Source organism: Anomaloglossus baeobatrachus, chromosome 12 (genome assembly GCF_048569485.1).
Source record: "Anomaloglossus baeobatrachus isolate aAnoBae1 chromosome 12, aAnoBae1.hap1, whole genome shotgun sequence".
NCBI lineage: Eukaryota > Metazoa > Chordata > Amphibia > Anura > Aromobatidae > Anomaloglossus > Anomaloglossus baeobatrachus.
In genome coordinates, this window is record NC_134364.1 from 42,654,563 (window position 1) to 42,672,572 (window position 18,010).

Here is an 18,010-nt window from a genome sequence, read left to right on the forward strand (position 1 = left end):
AGGTCTGCAGAGGGCTGACTGGTTCAGCACCTTTACCCTCAGTTTCTGTAGCAAGGCAGTGGTCGTCTTGGAGATGTGTTTTGGGGTCTTTAGAATGTTGGAATATAGAGGGAGGTGATTGTGCTCAACTTTAGTATGTCACAGTACATGTTGGAATTCATGGTTCCCTCAATGAACTGTAGCCCCCACAGCTGGCAGCACTCATGCAGACTCAAACAATAACACGCCCACCACCATGCCTGACTGTAGGTAGGACACAATTTTCTTTATACTCCTGTCCTGGTGGCTGCCACATACATGTTTGACACCATCTGAACCAAATAAGTTTATCTTGGTCTCATCAGACTACAGGACATGGCTCCAGTAATCCATGTCCTTAGACTGCTTTTCTTCAACAAACTGTGGCTTTCATCTTTAGAAGATGCTTCCTTCTGGGACGACAGTCATGCAGACTAATGTGATGTAGTGTGCGGCATATGTTCTGAGCACTGTCAGGCGGACCCCCCCACCCCTGTAACCTCTGCAGCAATGCTGGCAGCACTCATACATCTATTTTGAAAAGACAAGTTCTGGATAGGACGCTGAGCACATAAACTCAACTTCTTCAGTTAACCATGGCGATGCCTGTTCTGAGTGGAACCTGTCTTGTTAAACCGCTGTATGGTCTTGGCCACCGTGCTACAGCTCAGTGTCAAGGTGCTGGCAATCTTCTTATAGCCTAGACCATCTTTAAATAGAGCAACAATAATTTTAAGATCCTCAGAATTTTTTGCCATGAGGAACCCATATTGAACTTCCAGTGACCAATATGAGAGAGTGTGTGACCGATCACACCAAATATAACACCCCTGCTCCCATCCACACCTGAGTAATATATTGGATCCCAAGCACTCAAATAGGACACAGAGAATAAATGCAAAAAAAGTGTTATTTTATTGGACTATTTGCAAAAAGGAAAACGCCACCACAATAGAGCAAAAGCCGACGTTTCGGCCTATGTTAGGCCTTTTTCAAGGTTTTTGCGTATGATGGAAAGGTGGATGGGACGAATTAGACGTCAAAAGGACTGTACCATGTGGCGTTTGCTTTGCAAGGGTACGTCACTGAGGCCAGGGAGGCCCAGAAGACAGGTGGCGGAAAAGAGAGGATGCCTGGATAACACAAGAGGCCTCCTGCCTCCATCACAGACCTCTGGGACTCCTTGTGTTATCCAAGCATCCTCTCTTGCAAAGCAAACGCCACATGGTACAGTCCTTTTGACGTCTAATTCGTCCCATCCACCTTTCCATATATTACTTAGCTTTTTTTTCTCTTAAGCACCTTCCTCCTTAGGCGGTTGAGCCCAGCTCTACCCATATTTTCCTATCCACACCTGAGACCTTGTAACACCAATGAGCCACATGCCACCGGGGAGGGAAAATGGCTAATTGGGGCACAATTTGGCAATTTTCACTTAGGGGTGTAGTCTATTTTTGGTGCCAGCAGTTTAGACACTAATGTCTGTGTGTTGTTATTTAGAGGACACCAAATTTACTCTGTTATACAAGCTGCACACTGACACTGTACATTGTATCACAGGGTCAGATCTGCAGTGCTGTCCCATGAATATATAACAAAATATTACAAAAATGTGAGGGGTGTACTCGTGATAAACTGTATGTGTGTGTATATAATATATATTATATACAGTGTGTGTGTGTGTATATAAAAATATATTATATATATAATATATACATACACACACACACACCCCTCCATCCACCCACCTCTCATTTTATAGTAAGCTAATAAGACAAACCTTCACATAGGATTCCATACGTTTAACACCTATCCAATATAGTTCAGAGATGAGGCAGAATCTCCGTATTTTCGGCTGGCTGTCAGGTAAGGGTCACTCTGGGATCTGTGCAGCATAAAATTGCATTCAATAATGTGGATTAGGGTATGTGCCCATGATCAGGACCCACTGTGTTCAGAACGCAGCCGGTGCTGACCTGCGAGTCTCCTCCGCAGGAGACCGCTGCTGCTCGTGCCCATGATCAGGGTTCAGTGCGCTGCGGTCTCTCGCTTGTGTTCTCCCTACAGAGGACGCATGCGATTCCGCAGCAAACAATTGACATGCTGTGGTATGGAAAGCATCACTGCAGGTCAGTGTTTGCTGCGGAAAAAAAGCACAGTGGAGGTGGGATTTCTAGAAATCCATCCACCGTGCATGTACTATACAATGCAGCATTCATTTTAGACGCAGCTGAAGCTTGCTGCATCCGAAACGCTGCAAACACTGATCGTGGGCACACAGCCTTAGGCTATCTGCCCACGGGAGTCTGTACCTGCGGATATATCCGCAGGTACGGACGCAGCCGCTCGCCAGAATCCGCAGCTATTTTTAGCTGTGGTAGTACAGTGAAATTGCTGCGGAAAACCTGCGGATATTCCTGCGAAAGTCCCAGCCCTATCTTCATAGTGGAGGGCCGGGATTTCCGCAGAAAGAATTGACATGCAATTACGTGCGGCTGCGGGACATCCGCAGCATATTCCGCAGCCACACGTATCCGCAGCATGGACACAGCATTCCCCATGTCCCATAGGATAACATGGGGAGTGTCTGTACATGCTGAAACCTACGGATTTATCTGGAAAATCCACGGATTTTCCACAGATAAATCAGCAGGTTTAATCTCCTGTGGGCACGTAGCCTTAATGTTTATGAACTATGTGGTATGCTGCGTTATAGAGGCTGCCTGCTTTGGACAGGTTGATCACAGGGGGCCCTGTTACTGGGAATCTCTGCAGTAATCTAAAGGAGGAACTACTCTGTGCTCAGTATCCCTGCAGCGCCACCACAGGTAAAATGAGGCAAGACACATGGCTCTGCTAAATCAAAGAGATGTCCACTGACAAATTGGGTCCTTTTTTTTTTTCTTTATAGCTCCTCTACTTGCTTGGAATTATCTAATTGGGATATATAAAATAGATAACACCTTTTTAAAGAGAACTTGTAAGGAGATTCACTCTGCCAAAATCATAGTGAGGCAGCGTGCATCAGATACTGGCCGAGTGACTGCAGCGGTTTATGCTGATGCATTCCAGCGAAATTGTGAAACGTTGTCTGGGGACTGTTTCAGATTACTGCCCGCCGGTGACTGTGCGTCGCGGATGGTTACTGAACTGTAACTGTGCATTGCAGATGATTGCCGGCTGGTGACTGTGTGCCTGGGGTGGCTACCGGCCGGTGACTGTACGTCGCGGATGGTTACTGAACTGTAACTGTGCGTTGCAGATGATTGCCGGCTGGTGACTGTGTGCCTGAGGTGGCTACCGGCCAGTGACTGTGTGTCGCGGATGTTTACTGAACTGTAACTGTGCGTTGCAGATGAATGCCGGCTGGTGACTGTACGCCTGGGATGGTTACCTGCCGGTGACTGCGTGTTGTATGGTTACTGAACTGTGTGCGTTGCAGATGATTGCCGGCTGGTGACTGTACGCCTGGGATGGTTACCTGCCGGTGACTGTGCGTTGTATGGTTACTGAACTGTAACTGTGCATTGTGGATGGCTACCGGCCGTTGACTGTGTGGTTTCCACAGCTACTAGTCAGTGACTGTGCGCCTCGGATGGCTACCGGCCAGTAGGAGTAGGAGAGTGCAACTGGGGGAACATTTTAAGGATCTGTGCACACAATGTTTCTTTCACAAGGATCCACTCCGTAACTTGCCTAAAATAACACTTAATGAACAATAATTAAAATAAACACTGCAATGTAACAATACCTCGCTGTGCACAGGTTCAGTCTTTTGCGCTTCTTTTAGCCACTTCATGTAGAGTGAAGCAGTTAAAGGATGTGACCATTTATTTGGTCTGTTTCCACTTTTGAAGCCAAACATCAAGTTTATAGGTTTTACAAGTTAGTCTGAAAAGACACTTAGACAAAAGATGCTGAAGTGTTCTGAAAAACGTCATTGAGTCGCACACATGTGCACTTACGTATTGAATTGATGATGCCCTACAATTTTTTAATTCACTTTTTTTCTCTATCTCGTTCCGTTTTCGAGATAAAAATGCTAACTCCGTTGTTTTCCACCAGGTGGCGCTATAGGTCATTTCATTGTGTAGCGCATGGCTTCTTTACTATACCTAGACACCACTTCTATGCCTATAGCTGCCGCCGTTCTCAAGTTAATGGCGTTGGACAGAATATGGGTGGACACACTATGTCTTCTTAGCACGTACCTTAATATTGTAAAAAAAAAATTAAGTTATGGGATAAAAATTACCTTATGCATGAAATGTTGGGTCCTTGTACCTTTAGGCACCCTGCCAACAGTCACCATGATTAGGAGAAAGCAACATCTGTCTTCAGCAGCCGAAGGCAAAAGATCCAATAACTTACCAGACAAATGAGATCTAATAGATATTTGCCCCCAACCTGTAAAATGGAGCAGGACCTGGGTGAGGACTGGGAGCAGGAGAAAATAATCCATAAAAAATTGTCCCTATAACAGATTGCTATAATATTGATTTATAAACCTAAGGAAATATGTGGAAACCTTCGATATGTCCCTAAAACCCACCGTGAGGTCGGCACCTGATCGCTGTTGTGTGTATTGGAGATTAGGATCCTGTATACTGTGCGCTGCTTGAATACAATATATTTGTTAATAATTATTTTCATATGGCTACAATGTAAAAAATCTGTTATCACATCAAATGAAGCGTTTTGTCTTTTGTAGACTAATCCAATCAGATGTGTTCCGCAGTGATGTAACTATGGTTACTTATTCTCTACAGATTTCCTATAATTAAAAATCTTTTCATATTTGCCAGCCCTATTTTTATGGACGCCGTGTTCCTCCATAGATAAATTTGTGTTTATTGTACGATGTGGGACATCATGTTAGCAGCTTATTCGTGGTTGTAGATGATCGCGCCGAAATCTACCTGTCCGTTACGATTAAAAGGGCAATTTTTATGCAAAAAAAAACCCAAAACCCATCCAAGTGATAAATGTTCTATCTTTGGGGCTGGTATAAAGTGGTGAAATTGTCTATCCAAACAGCTGGATACTTTTGTTTGCGTTTTATGCATATAATTAATGGCCTGTTAGGATAAGTCTGCAAGATTTTTTGCAATGCAATAAACAAAACCTGCGACTCCATCCACTTGTATTGCACTGCGATGTAGCAGGAACATCTAGTCATGTCGAAATAGTCCCCGTGTAGTCCTAGCCTAAAATTCCTGATAGATTCTCTTTTTTAACGCGGTAAGTTTCAGTCTAACCAAAATAACAAATTTATGACATATAGGCTACATGTCACGAAACACGCGTGGAGAGCGCGTTCAGACCAACTGAGGTCCGACACACAACACACCTAAAGAAAAAAACACAGCCAAGGGAGGGGGGACAACAGGGGACACAGTAACAGCGGGGAGACCTGGTGATGGTGAGAGGGTAGGTGGACACCACCTAACCTCACCTGCAGCTGTCCCAACTCTCCTAGCCAGTCTCTGCAACTCTCGCCGAGCAGCACCCTGAGTCCCTATGGAAACCCTATAGATGCCCTGACTAGTGAGAGGCGGGTGAGGTTCACTAGACCCACCAGACAAGAAGGTAAGCGAAACAAACGGGATAAATAACTAAAATGGAAAGGGTACAACTTTAGGAGCATCCACAGCAGCTCCTTCCACCAAGGCGGCTTTCATACAAATGGCTTTGTATAGTCAGCAAAGCTTGCTGGTAGACCTAGCCATTTAAACCCAAGGGTGTGTGGCTACAGCGCAGGTGAAACTGACCTCAACTGCAGGAGAGTAACTGGCAGAAAGCCTGACATTTAACTACTTCAGTACCAAAGGAAGTGAAACAACATTTAAATGCAGAGTCCCTGATAGAGATAAGGGTCTCCAGTTCTCAAGCTGCCACTAGTCTCCAAAAACAGGGACACAACCGGGACACTACATTCACATGTTGCTGTAATGTCACGCTGAAAGCCGCATCAAAGTGCAGAGCGGGGTGGTTTGCAAATGAGAGCAGCAGAAATAATTTACGTTGCTAACAGTTCTGCAGCACACAGTGCAGCCACTAAAGGGGTTGTCAGACATGTCTGCACTCACTCTCTGTGACTGCAGACATGCGCATCCACACATCACACGGTGTGAGTATTCTTCGGTGCAGAGATACACAGCGCAAGTATGCAATATGCACACTCCTGGCCACATGCTGACTAGACGTGCCCGACCTCGCACCATTCTCTTGCATTGGGTGAGGCCGCACATGTCTAGTCAGCATGTGGCCAGGAGTATACACAGCACATACTTGGAGTCACATGATCGCCTGCTCTCACAGCTACACCCCAACCCCCCCCATCAAAGCGACCATTGGCCCATTTTGGGTGTGTGTAGGTTTGGTTATGCTGCAGACGGACTGTCTGGCCATATCATATTACAGCGGGAAGGGTATACATGGTTATGGCACATATACCTGTGCCCCACTCAGCACTTCTACAGGAAAGTACTGACACATCAGAAATGTTCCAATACAAATATGCATATGTAACGTGGATGGTGCTGCACATTTCACACCCGCTACTTTGAAAGGGATGATGATGTCACGGGTGTGTCATGGTTGATAGACAACCCTGTGGTGTCCAGCTACAGAAGGTCGCTGCGTGTGGCTGCACAAACTGCTCTTTAATATTCCATCCTTTCCTCTATGATGTGAATGGAGTGTTTTGTGTCTTCTCTGTTAGGGTTTACTCTTTCTCCTTTAGGACCCTGAGGAGATCTCTTCCTTTCAGCTGTCAATCATTATCCCTCCCCCTCTGTATCTTTATCACCAGCAACATACCAAGGAGAAATGAAGGTATATAGAGTTAAGTTTCTATGTAGTCCTGATTGCAAGCGGTCACCCTGTAATCATCTGGAGAAACCTTGTATGTTGCTGTTCCTCTCCCTAAGTCATTCTGGAGATAAGTTGTTTGTTTGCTTTCTCCTATTTGTATTTCCTGTGTGTTCTTCAGGACTTAGGGTACCGTCTAACTAAACGATGTACCAGTGATTCCGACCACGATACGACCTGGTCAGGATCGCTGGTTTGTCGCTAGTGAGCTGTGAAACAGTTAGATCTTCCCAATGACGCACCAACGATACGGCGGTCGCGGGGACCCTGCCACATAGCACGATTCAAATCTTGATTAGTAACAGGCGTGCATCTACATTGCCTTTTCCGAGCCCTCTTTGCTCCGATTGGTGGTCGTAACTGCGTTGTGACTGGGCGGCCTTGCCTTTAGAAAAGGCAACATAATAGCGCTTCCATCCTACAGTCCCGATGCAGAATGGACTGTATTACGATCTGCTGCTACACGTGGTCCGGGACAAGTGAATTCAGCCCTCTGAAATGTACTGCGATCTACAAGCCAGGACAGAGGATGGAAGCGGCCAATCCGAATGCAGTAGCGATCACCACTCGGAACAGAGAAGGCGCGGAAAACAACGAAGATGCACGCCTACGTGAGTCGCGTACGAGGTCGTTGGGTAAGATGTCAAACAGCGATGTGTGCTGCCCTGCGGGAGCCCGACGACCAAAAAGTAAACCAGAACAGTGTGTAATGATCAGCGATTTTACAGCAGGGGCCAGGTCGCTGCTCAGTGTCACACACAGCGAGATCGCTAATGAGGTCACTGGTACGTCACAAAACCTGCGACTCAGCAGCGATCTCGCTATGTGAGACGTACCCCTTACTGGGGCTGGCTAGCGAACATCCCATCCATTTATTACCTAACACCCAGTCAGGGTCAGGTATCCTGCTCGGCGCAAAGGTGTGGAACCTATCTAGGGAAGTCAGTGGAGCCAGTGAAATGTTTTATCAGGGGTCCCCCATCTCCGCCCCTAGACACAGGGTTCCTCTCTTCCCTCACATCCCTCTTTGCTCAGTATTTCCCCATACCTAGCGTGACAGATGAAATCTGCAATACAAGATTTTGAAAGTGCCATTCGCTTACCTTGTGATGCAATTTGTTGTTCATTTCACTAAAGGCCCCGTTACACGTGTCGATTTATCGAGCGATCGTACCCGCCCCCATCGTTTGTGTGTTACGGGCAATTTGTTGCCCATGTCGCACAAAGTCTGTAACCCCCGTCACACGTACTTACTTCCCAAACGACCTCGCTGTGGGCGGCGAACAGCCTCTTACTGAAGGGGGAGGGACGTTCGGCGCCACAGCGACGTCACACAGGGGCCGGCCAATAGAAGCGGAGGGGAGGAGATGAGCGGGCCATAACATCACGCCCACCTCCTTCCTTCCGCATTGCCAGAGGACGCAGGTAAGCTGTAGTTCGTCGACAGGGCTGCCACTAGGAATTTCAAGGCCCCATACTGGCAAAATTTTCGGGCCCCCTTGGGACTCCACCCCCTGCTCCGCCTCCACCACTCAAACTTCCTACAGTCTCACTGCCATTCTTGCAAAAACATATATGTATGTACAGTATACATATATACAGTCATGGCCAAAAGTGTTAGCACCCTTGAAGTTATTTTCCTCAGAAAATTACATAGACTGTATGTATACACAGACAGTTTTTTAAGACAGATAGTATACATATTGCACACTATACAGGACACACATACCTTATACATAACACAGACAGACAGCACATTACACAGACACAGACAGCACATTACACATGATTCACATTATACTCACCTGCCCGTGATGCAATTCAGCCCCCTCCCGCGCATCTAGCTGAAGTAAGGCAGGGGTTGGGGTCAGCAGGCCCCCCCCAGTCTGAGATCAGCTGAACCTGGCTTTTATCAGCGCCCCTTCCCTGGGCTGAGAGCAGCGGGCGGGCCACCTCTCCACCTCACACCCCCTCGGCGAATGTCTTCAGCTCACAGCGCTTACCTGTCCCGCTGGCTGCCACATCCTCGCCATCTCTGCCGCTGTTACTTGCAGGAGTGTAATGAGGTCGCAGAGTGATGACCTCACCACGCTGCTGCACGGCCCAGCGATGATGCGCCCTGCTCTGCTCCAATGACTCAGCCATGTGGTGGAGTGGAGGCAAATTTGCATGCTCCGCCCCATCGCATGCAAATTAGTCATGTAAGGAGGTGAAGCGACACCGCCGAGCCCCTCTGCTGCTGCTGTGACTGGGGCCTAGTGAAGGGGAGGGGCCAGTCCTGCCGGGGGCTTAATAAAGACAAGTATTTACCCTGGGCCTGTCCGGGCCTACTACACCAGGCACAGTAGTAATGCCCTGATGGCGGCCCTGTTCGTCAGTCCCGAGGTGTCACACACAGCTTTGTGTGGTGCCTCGGGAATGATGAACAACCTGCGTCCTCCACAATCAACGATTTTTTGAAAATAAAGGATGTGTCAACGATGGACGATAAGGCGAGTATTTTCCCTCGTTAACGCTCGTTCGTTGGTGTCACACGCAACGACGTCGCTAACTATGCCGGATGTGCGTCACAGAATCCGTGACCCCGGCGATATATCGTTAGATACGTCGCTGCGTGTAACGGGGCCTAAACATAAATCTATAAGCAAATTAACCAAAAATTCAACCATGTGTGCATTCACACTAAAGAAAAGAAGCAAATATTCAATGGACACTTGGAGGGGCTACGAAGGGTTTTTATTTTTCTTTCAAATGTTCTAAATTTAGATTTATTTTTTTTGTACAATAAACTTATGAAAAGATTGTTCATTTAAGCAATACAGAATACAAATGTTAAAAAAAAAATCAGAATGTACTGGAATGGTGACATATTGAAAGGATTCAAAAAGAGGCAGACGTCTTCTACCTTGGTGACAATACAAAAGCACCAGCTCAAAAATAGTATGGATTTAAAAAGACTAGAGATTTTGGCAAACACCACAGCGGTCACTGTATAAATGGGGTACAAAGATCCGTTCACACATGCACACATAGTTCTCCGCAGAAGCCTAGATATAACATATTACTATGTACACAACATGATGAAGCAAAAGGGGGATCAGTTTTAATGTGGTTCTGATGCAGTTTTAGATCTAAAAATCCACATCAAGGAAAGTGACATCAATTACTTATTTTCGTTAACACGGTTTTTAAAACTGGGGGGAGGGTCAGCATGGTGGCTCAGTGGTTAGCACTGCAGTCTTATGGTGGCTCAGTGGTTAGCACTGCAGTCTTATGGTGGCTAAGTGGTTAGCACTGTAGCCTTTGAGCGCTGGGGTCCTGGGTTCAAATCCCACCAAGGACACCATCTGCAAGGAGTTTGTATGTTCTCCCCGTGTTTGTGGGGATTTCCTCGCAGACTCCAAAGATATACTGATAGGGCTCACAATCTAAATTCCCTAAGTGGGCAGTGATTATGTATGTAAAGTGCTACGGAATATGTTAGTGCTATATAAAAATAAATATTATTATTACTACCTTATTTTTTTGGAGAGGTTAGCCAGATTTTTTTCTTGCTAGTCAGATACCTTAGTGATTGAACAGAGCGTTCTTCCCCATCACTGAGAACTGTAGAGCCGCACAGTTCTCTCTCTTCATGCCCAACCCTGATTTAACTGATCAAGCCAGCAACAGAAGGTCTGTACACTGTCTAAGGCTGCTTTCACATTTGTGTTGTTTTGCATCTGTCACAATCAGTTGTGTGACTGATGCAACGGATGCGTTGCAGATAGTGGCACAATGGATGTGACTGATGCTGCAAAACAACGATCCGTTGTTTTATTACTGTTTTACCGGTGCCTGGCTTTTGTGATCTCCCCAGCGGCCAGCTTTTGTGAACGATCAGCTGATCACCCGGCCGCTGATCGTTCACAAAAGCCGGCTGCCGGGGCGATCAGTTGATCGCTCACAGTAGCCAGCCGCCGGAGCGATCACAAAAGCCGGTTGATCAGCTGATCCTTCACAAAAGTCGGTCGCCGGGCAATCCGCTGATGGTTCACAAAAGCCGGTCGCCAGGCGATCGTTCACAAAAGCCGGCCTATCCGTTGATCGTTCACAAAAGCCGACCGCCAGGCGATCGTTCACAAAAGCCGACCGCCAGGTGATCAGTTGATCGTTCACAGTAGCGGGCCGCCCAGGTGATCATAAAAGCCGGCCGCCGGGGCGATCAGTTGATCGTTCACAAAAGCCGGCGGATCAGTTGATCGCTCACAAAAGCCGGCCGCCGGGGCGATCAGTTGATCGCTCACAAAAGCCGACCGTCAGGCGATCAGTTGATCGTTCACAGTAGCCGGCCGCCCAGGTGATCATAAAAGCCGGCCGCCGGGGCGATCAGTTGATCGCTCACAAAAGCCGGCCGCCGGGGCGATCAGTTGATCGCTCACAAAAGCCGGCCGCCAGGGCGATCAGTTGATCATTCACAGTAGCCAGCCGCCGGGGCGATCAGTTGATCGTTCAGAGTAGCCGGCCGCCGGGAGATCACGAAAGCCAGTCGCTGGGCGATCAGCTGATCGTTCGGCCACCAAGAGAGAAAGCCATTGATTTCAATGATTAAACATAAGAGCTGAGCATATGCAGTGGAAAAAAAAAAAAAAATTCTGCTGCTCAAAAAAACGCTACATTTTGCGTTCCTGCTGCCCGACGGTCAGTCGTTCCATGACTGATCTGTCGCGCGGCAGATGCAATGCAAGGTCATCATTCGCAAACCGTCGTCCATACAAGTCTATGGGGAAAAAACGGAATTCCTCAAGGCAATGGATTGCACCTGATGCAAAACAACGCAAGTGTGAAAGTAGCCTTAGGTTCCTGCAATAGAGTGAAACCGCAAACCAAGGAACAGCTGGCCAGCAGATCCTAAATCTTAATGAGTTGAAGGACCATTCATGATGTCAGTGATAAATCACATGTTTGGAAGGAACTTAAAAGTGCACCTGTGAATCGGCTGTGTTTGGAGTAATTGTCATTTATGACATGCATCATATTTATGACGAGTTTTGGACACTTTTTACACTTGGACCGATTAGGGGCCGGGGCGTAACACAATGCACCACAATTGTAGCACAACATTCCGGGCACAAAGTAAAGCAAATAATAGGTGATGTCAACTTCAACTAGAAAGTCTTTAAAATGAAATGTAGCAAACAGCCTGAACCAAGAGCTGTGCAATGTGCGGAGAAACACCAGCGCGAGCGGACAGCGCCCCCTCCTACCCTGCAGCACAGACCGGATATCACACCTTCCAAAACCAAAGAGGTTTTAATTAGTAGGAAATGTGGTTTTCAGACTGTTGTGTTACTTACACACGGCGTGTATCCTATAATCTGAAATATGATATATTCCAAATGAATGGGAAATATAAAGTAAGGACTTGCTGTATGATTCTTCCTAATGGATCAACCTTTGGCCTTGGCGTAAAATTAAAACAAAAAAAAAAGTGTTTTTATCCCCCAAAATACTGTTTATGTGACACCACCCTAGGCTTTTTGTAGCATGTGTTTTTTCCATTCACTTTGCTATTAGAAAAAAAAATCTTGTAAAAAAAGGCACATGAAAAATCAAGGCATCTTTAAAAACAAAACAGATAAACGGCCGCTGAGCTGCTGCGGGGTCGCTGCGCACAAGCAGGAATGTGGTTTGTGTTCAGACAGCGCTGTGCACTGAGCATTTGGTCACACCGAGGGGGGGGGCACTGGAGCCCCAGAATTTAAAGGTTGGCCACTTCTTTTACATTGATGGCCTGTCCTTCAGATATCATCAATGTTTGATTGGCTGGGGTCAGATATCCGCCACGTGGCCGATCAGCTGTCCATGGCACAGGCGGCGGCAGCAGCAGGAAATGCTCAGTTCGGGAGCTGCCTCGCCAACTGACAGCGGCCGGGTACTACACATCCATCTCCCATTCAAATCAATAGGAGGCGGATGTGCAGTACCCCCAGCCGCTATCAGAAGACAAGGCCGCTCCGGAACATTTCCTGGAGCCTGCTGGCACCGAGAACAGCTGATTGGCAGGGTGTCGGACCACGGCTGATCAGATATTGATGACCTTAGGATAGGCCAGCAATGTAAAAGTAGTGGACAACCCCTTTAACTATTCAAACAAATTTCTCTGCCCCTAAAACACTGATCTGTATCCTGCTGGTAAGTTTTATACAAGGCTAAAAAGCCTTATATAAAAGTGTTTAAAGGGAACCTGTCAGGTGCAATATGCACCCAGTAGCGCGAGCATTTCTGGGTGTATATTGCTAATCCCTGCCTAACCGTCCCTGTATACACTATCATAGATAAAGAGATGTTTTTCTAAAGATTTCTGAAGATCTTTTATCATCTGCCAATGAGGCCAGGGACTAGTCGCAAGGGCGGTAGTTCTCTTGGCTAGTTGGCCCCCTTAGCATGTTAGTACATCCCTGTGGGCATGCTAATGAATGCACAGTGTCAGAGGATGGTTGCACTCCCGTCTCTGCTGCCATTGTGTCGGAGTCCTGGATTTCGGCTCAGTGCACAAGATCCCAGACTTCCGGTCATGTGCACTACACCAGTTTGAAGCCAGGACGCGTACATCCGGCTTCATACTGCGCAAAACTGAAAGTCCAGGATCATGCGCACTGAGCTGAAATCCCGGAGTTGGACACGATGGCAGCGGAGAGGTGAATGCGACCATCCTCTGCAGCTGAGCATTCATTAGCATGCTCACAGGGTTGTGCTTACGTGCTAAGGGGGCCGACTAGCCAAGGGAACTAACGCGCTTGCGACTAGTCCCTGCTCTCATGAGCATATCATATGGGATATTTAGAAATACTTTATCTATGCTAGTGTATACAGGGACAGTTAGGCAGGGATTAGCAATATACACCCAGAACTGCTCGTGGTCCTGGGTGCATATTGCACTTAACAGGTTCCCTTTAAGTAAATGTAATTTGCATTTTGGGTGGGGACAGACTCCTTTTCACATGTAAATGATAGGAATTCCTAATGGAAGCAGAACAAGTTATAAACACACTGTATAATCAATGCCAATGTATGTAAAGCGCTGTGGAATTAATAGTGCTATATAAATGAATAAAATTATTATTATTATAAAATGATATCTGTGTTTAATATTAGATGGGAGCAAAAAGCTCCTCATTCATCCTCCATATTGTGCGACTAAACCAGATATCAATTTTGGAGACATCACCCTGATACGTAGATGGATGATTTATATTATGCTCTCAGCCATAAAGATAGAAGTAAAAAAATGAAAGCATTTAAAAACATATATTTACTATATACAAATAACATTTATGAAAAAAAATAATTTTTTTTTCTAGGATATATTCAAATAACTTAATAACAGGATACCGAAAAAAAAAAAAAAAAAAAAAAAAAAGTTAGGACGCCTCGTCCCCCTCCTCGTCCTCCTGCTTTATGACCGGATTTCCTGAAACATAAGAACAGGGATGGGGTTAGCTTGTTGGGAATAGTGTGTGCTGCCACCCAGTGGTGACTGTAAGGTACTGCAGTGTGATCGTCTGCTCTATACACTGGTCTATACACTGGTCTATACACTGTGTATAGAAGCAGAAAAGGTCTCCGATGACAGCATTTGAGTTAAAGGTGGCTGTGACCAAAGAGGTTTTACTGAGTCAATAAGTACCGGTCTGATTATGGGGGTCCTAACACTGAGACCCTCAGCAGTCTCATGGTCCTCGCTGAATGCAGTGCAGATTGCACGCTGCCACTCCATGCAAAGTCTACAAGGTCTTCTCTCACTGTCTCCCTCCCTCTCTGCCCTCAGCATTGTGGTGGTCTTCGATCCAACATAGCCTTTCTAATGGTAAATCAACACAACACCTCCATTGCCGTTCCTACGCTAATCGATGTGCAAATGCTGATTATGCTGGGGCTGGGTCCATCCCACACACAAAAATCGGGGGGTATAATACTGTGCAAGGAGATAGGCTGGAGCCAGGGTCTGCTGCTCTCAGGCAATCTGTCAGCAGGGTTTAATCTGAGAGCAGTATAATGTAGAGACAGTGACTCTGATTCCAGCAATGTGTCACTTACTGGGTTGCTTAGTTTAGTTTTGAGAAAATCCCTGTTTTATCAGCAAGAGATTATCACTAGAGGACTAGTAAACCAGCTGCCATGTAGTCCTTCACACTCATTAGCTGTGTAACACTGTCTCCCCCATCACTGATTGGCAGCGCTCTGTGTACACTGTGCATAGGCATAAAGATGCCAATCAGTGGTGTGGGTGGGGTTATATAGGGCTCCGCATTCAGAGAACTGGTAGATCTGCTGCAGATAAAATTTTTAATCAAAACTACAATATAGCAAACAGTAAAGTAAGTATCTTCGCTAGAATCAGGGAATCTGCCACCCTGCCCCCAACACGGATTGGCAGCTCTCTTTGTACACTATGCATAGGCAGAAAGATGCCAATCAGTGGTGTGGGCGGGGTTATAGAGGGCTCAGCATGCAGAGAACAGGTAGATCCACCGCAGATAAAAGTTTTTCATCAAAACTATAGCAAACAGTAAAGTAAGTGACATCGCTGGAATCAGGGAATCTGCCACCCTGCCCTCAACACTGATTGGCATCTTTCTGCCTATGCATAGTGTACACATAGAGCTGCCAATCAATGGTGTGGGCGGGGTTAGAGAGGGCTCAGTATTCGGAGAACGTGTATAAGTTTTTAATCAAAATTATAGCAAACATTAAAGTAAGTCATACATTGCTGCAATCAGGGTCTCTGCCCCTACATTAGGCTGTGCTTAGATTAGGTGGCAAAAACCTGCTGACATATTTCTTTTATTTTTCTTCCTTTACGTTACTTATAGTAGCTAGTGGAAATAAGAAATGGTTAGTTAACACTTACCATCCAGTTTCTTCAGCTTGGGAAGGCGCCTTGTTGCCTCTTCCACCCAGTTGCTCTCTTGCGTGTGCTTTTCCTCCAGAGGATTCCCAACAAACACTAGATCCTCCAGACATGGCAGATCCGCCAGCTTCCCAAACTCCGCTGAAATGGACAGAGAGTTGTTGCGGTGTATACTTTCATCACTCATTACCGGTGTTTGGAGTGCCATGCAATGTTACGTCGTGCACCTCCCCTTCTGTATACTAACAATTTCATTAGGAAAATTGCACTATTATAATTACCGACTGCAAATACCAATTTTTACAGAAGACAGCGAGGCCAAAGTGTTTTGGAATTAGACATGAGGGCCAAAGAGAGGCTCAGACACTAAAGGCCTAAAAAAAGGGAGTCAACCGGAATTGTGCGTACCCCAGTCTTTCACCGCATTGTTGGACATATAGAGGACTTTTAACTTCTTCATCACATGAATTCCTTTCAACTTCTCAATTAAATTGTAAGAGATCCACAGTTCTTCTAAAGTTTCTCCAACTGCTTCCTAAAGCAAAAAAAGATGTATAAATATATACGGGAAGATCATCTACCCATAAAATGAACAGATAGTGATGAGCGAATACTAAATATTCGGGTTGTACTGAATACCTAGTACTACTCCAGTATTTGTCACGAATAATGAACCTAATGCAAATCAATGGGGGACCCGTGCATTTTTCTTGAAGATGCTCGGATTCCCCATTGACTTGCATTAGGTTCATTATTCGTGACGAATCCTGGAATAGTACTAGGTATTCAGTACGAAAAACCCGAATATTTAGTATTTTCTCATCACTAATAATTATTTGTCTTCCTCTCAGAATAGACAAGCTCTTAAAGGGAATCGGTCAGCAGGTTTTTGTTATGTAATTGGAGGAGACCATGAGGTAGAGGCTGTGACACCGATTTCGGCAGTGTTTCATTTATTAGGCTGTGTGCTCTTGTTTCAATAGATCAAACTTAGCAATAATACCTAATCGATCCCAACAGGAGTAAGTATCCAAAATAGCAAAAGGAGGTGTTTACAGATAAGGACTAGAGGCTTCAAACATAACTTTTAATAATGTGTACATTAATAAGTGACGACTCACTGCATAAAAACGTGAACTAAAAAACTAAAAATGAACCACGAGGCCTCCAAGCTCAAATTGGGCCTATGTGGCGCATGAGGCACATCAGACCAAAACATCCCATGTTATGCTAAGCACACTTAGAAAAAAGTGGTTTAAAGAACCCAAAAATACCCAAAAAGAAGTAACCGCCCTCATATGTTATATATGGATTTTCATGTAATGGGACTGTATACAGACCTTTTGAGCACCGAGGATACCACCCTTCGGCGTCAACAATGGATACCTATACCTATACCATGCAGACCAAGAGCTTCATGTTGATGACCATCAAGTGGACTTAGTAGATACCAAATATAGCTCAAGATCCAGTATATTAAATGGCTGTGGAAATCGCATCCTCCCAACGCGTTTCATAAATACTATTCATCAGGGGAGTCTTCATAGTACATGCTCTGCATCCCGTCAGTATCAAACAAGCTGACCTTCAAAAATAGATTGCCCCATATGGACAAAGATGTCCAGAGTAGACGGACGCCAAACAGAATGATACTGGATCTTGAGCTATATTTGGTATCTACGAAGTCCACTTGATGGTCACCAACATGAAGCTCTTGGTCTACATGGTATAGGTATGCCCATTGGAGTGACGGGATCCATCTTTGACGCTGAAGGGTGGTATCCCAGGTGCTCAAAAGGTCTGGTTTGTACTTGTATACAGTCCCATTATATGAAAATCCATATACCACATATGAGGGTGGTTCCTTATTTTTGGGTTCTTTAAACCACTTTTTTCTAAGTGTGTCTAAGTGTGTTTAACATGGGATGTTTTGGTCTGATGTGCCTCATGCGCCACATAGGCCCAATTTGAGACTGGAGGTCTCGTGGTTCATTTTTAGTTTTTAGTTCACATTTTTATGCAGTGAGTCGTCACTTATTAATGTACACATTATTAAAAGTTATGTTTTAAGCGTCTAGTCCTTATCTGTAAACACCCCCCTTTGCTATTTTGGACTCTTGTTTCAATACCATGAGTATTTTATCAGCAGGAGATTATGACTGTCAGATTAGGACATGCGTGCTCCCTGCTCCAACCACGCTCCCAGCACTGATTAGCAGCTTACTG

The 18,010-nt window shown here is 45.7% G+C and overlaps 1 protein-coding gene across 1 annotated transcript in view; it reads right to left on the bottom strand.

Annotated features, from left to right (window-relative positions):
- Positions 1-13,795: 13,795 nt before the first annotated feature.
- The window catches only part of DNAL1 (dynein axonemal light chain 1), a 79,869-nt gene continuing 75,654 nt past the window's right edge, over positions 13,796-18,010 (bottom strand). The window contains exons 6-8 of the mRNA XM_075329489.1: positions 16,193-16,319; positions 15,785-15,925; positions 13,796-14,344 (exon numbers count right to left, since the gene is read on the bottom strand). Coding sequence (XP_075185604.1) covers positions 14,295-14,344; positions 15,785-15,925; positions 16,193-16,319 — 318 coding nt within the window. The 3' untranslated portion in view covers positions 13,796-14,294. The remainder of the gene's footprint in view (positions 14,345-15,784; positions 15,926-16,192; positions 16,320-18,010) is intronic.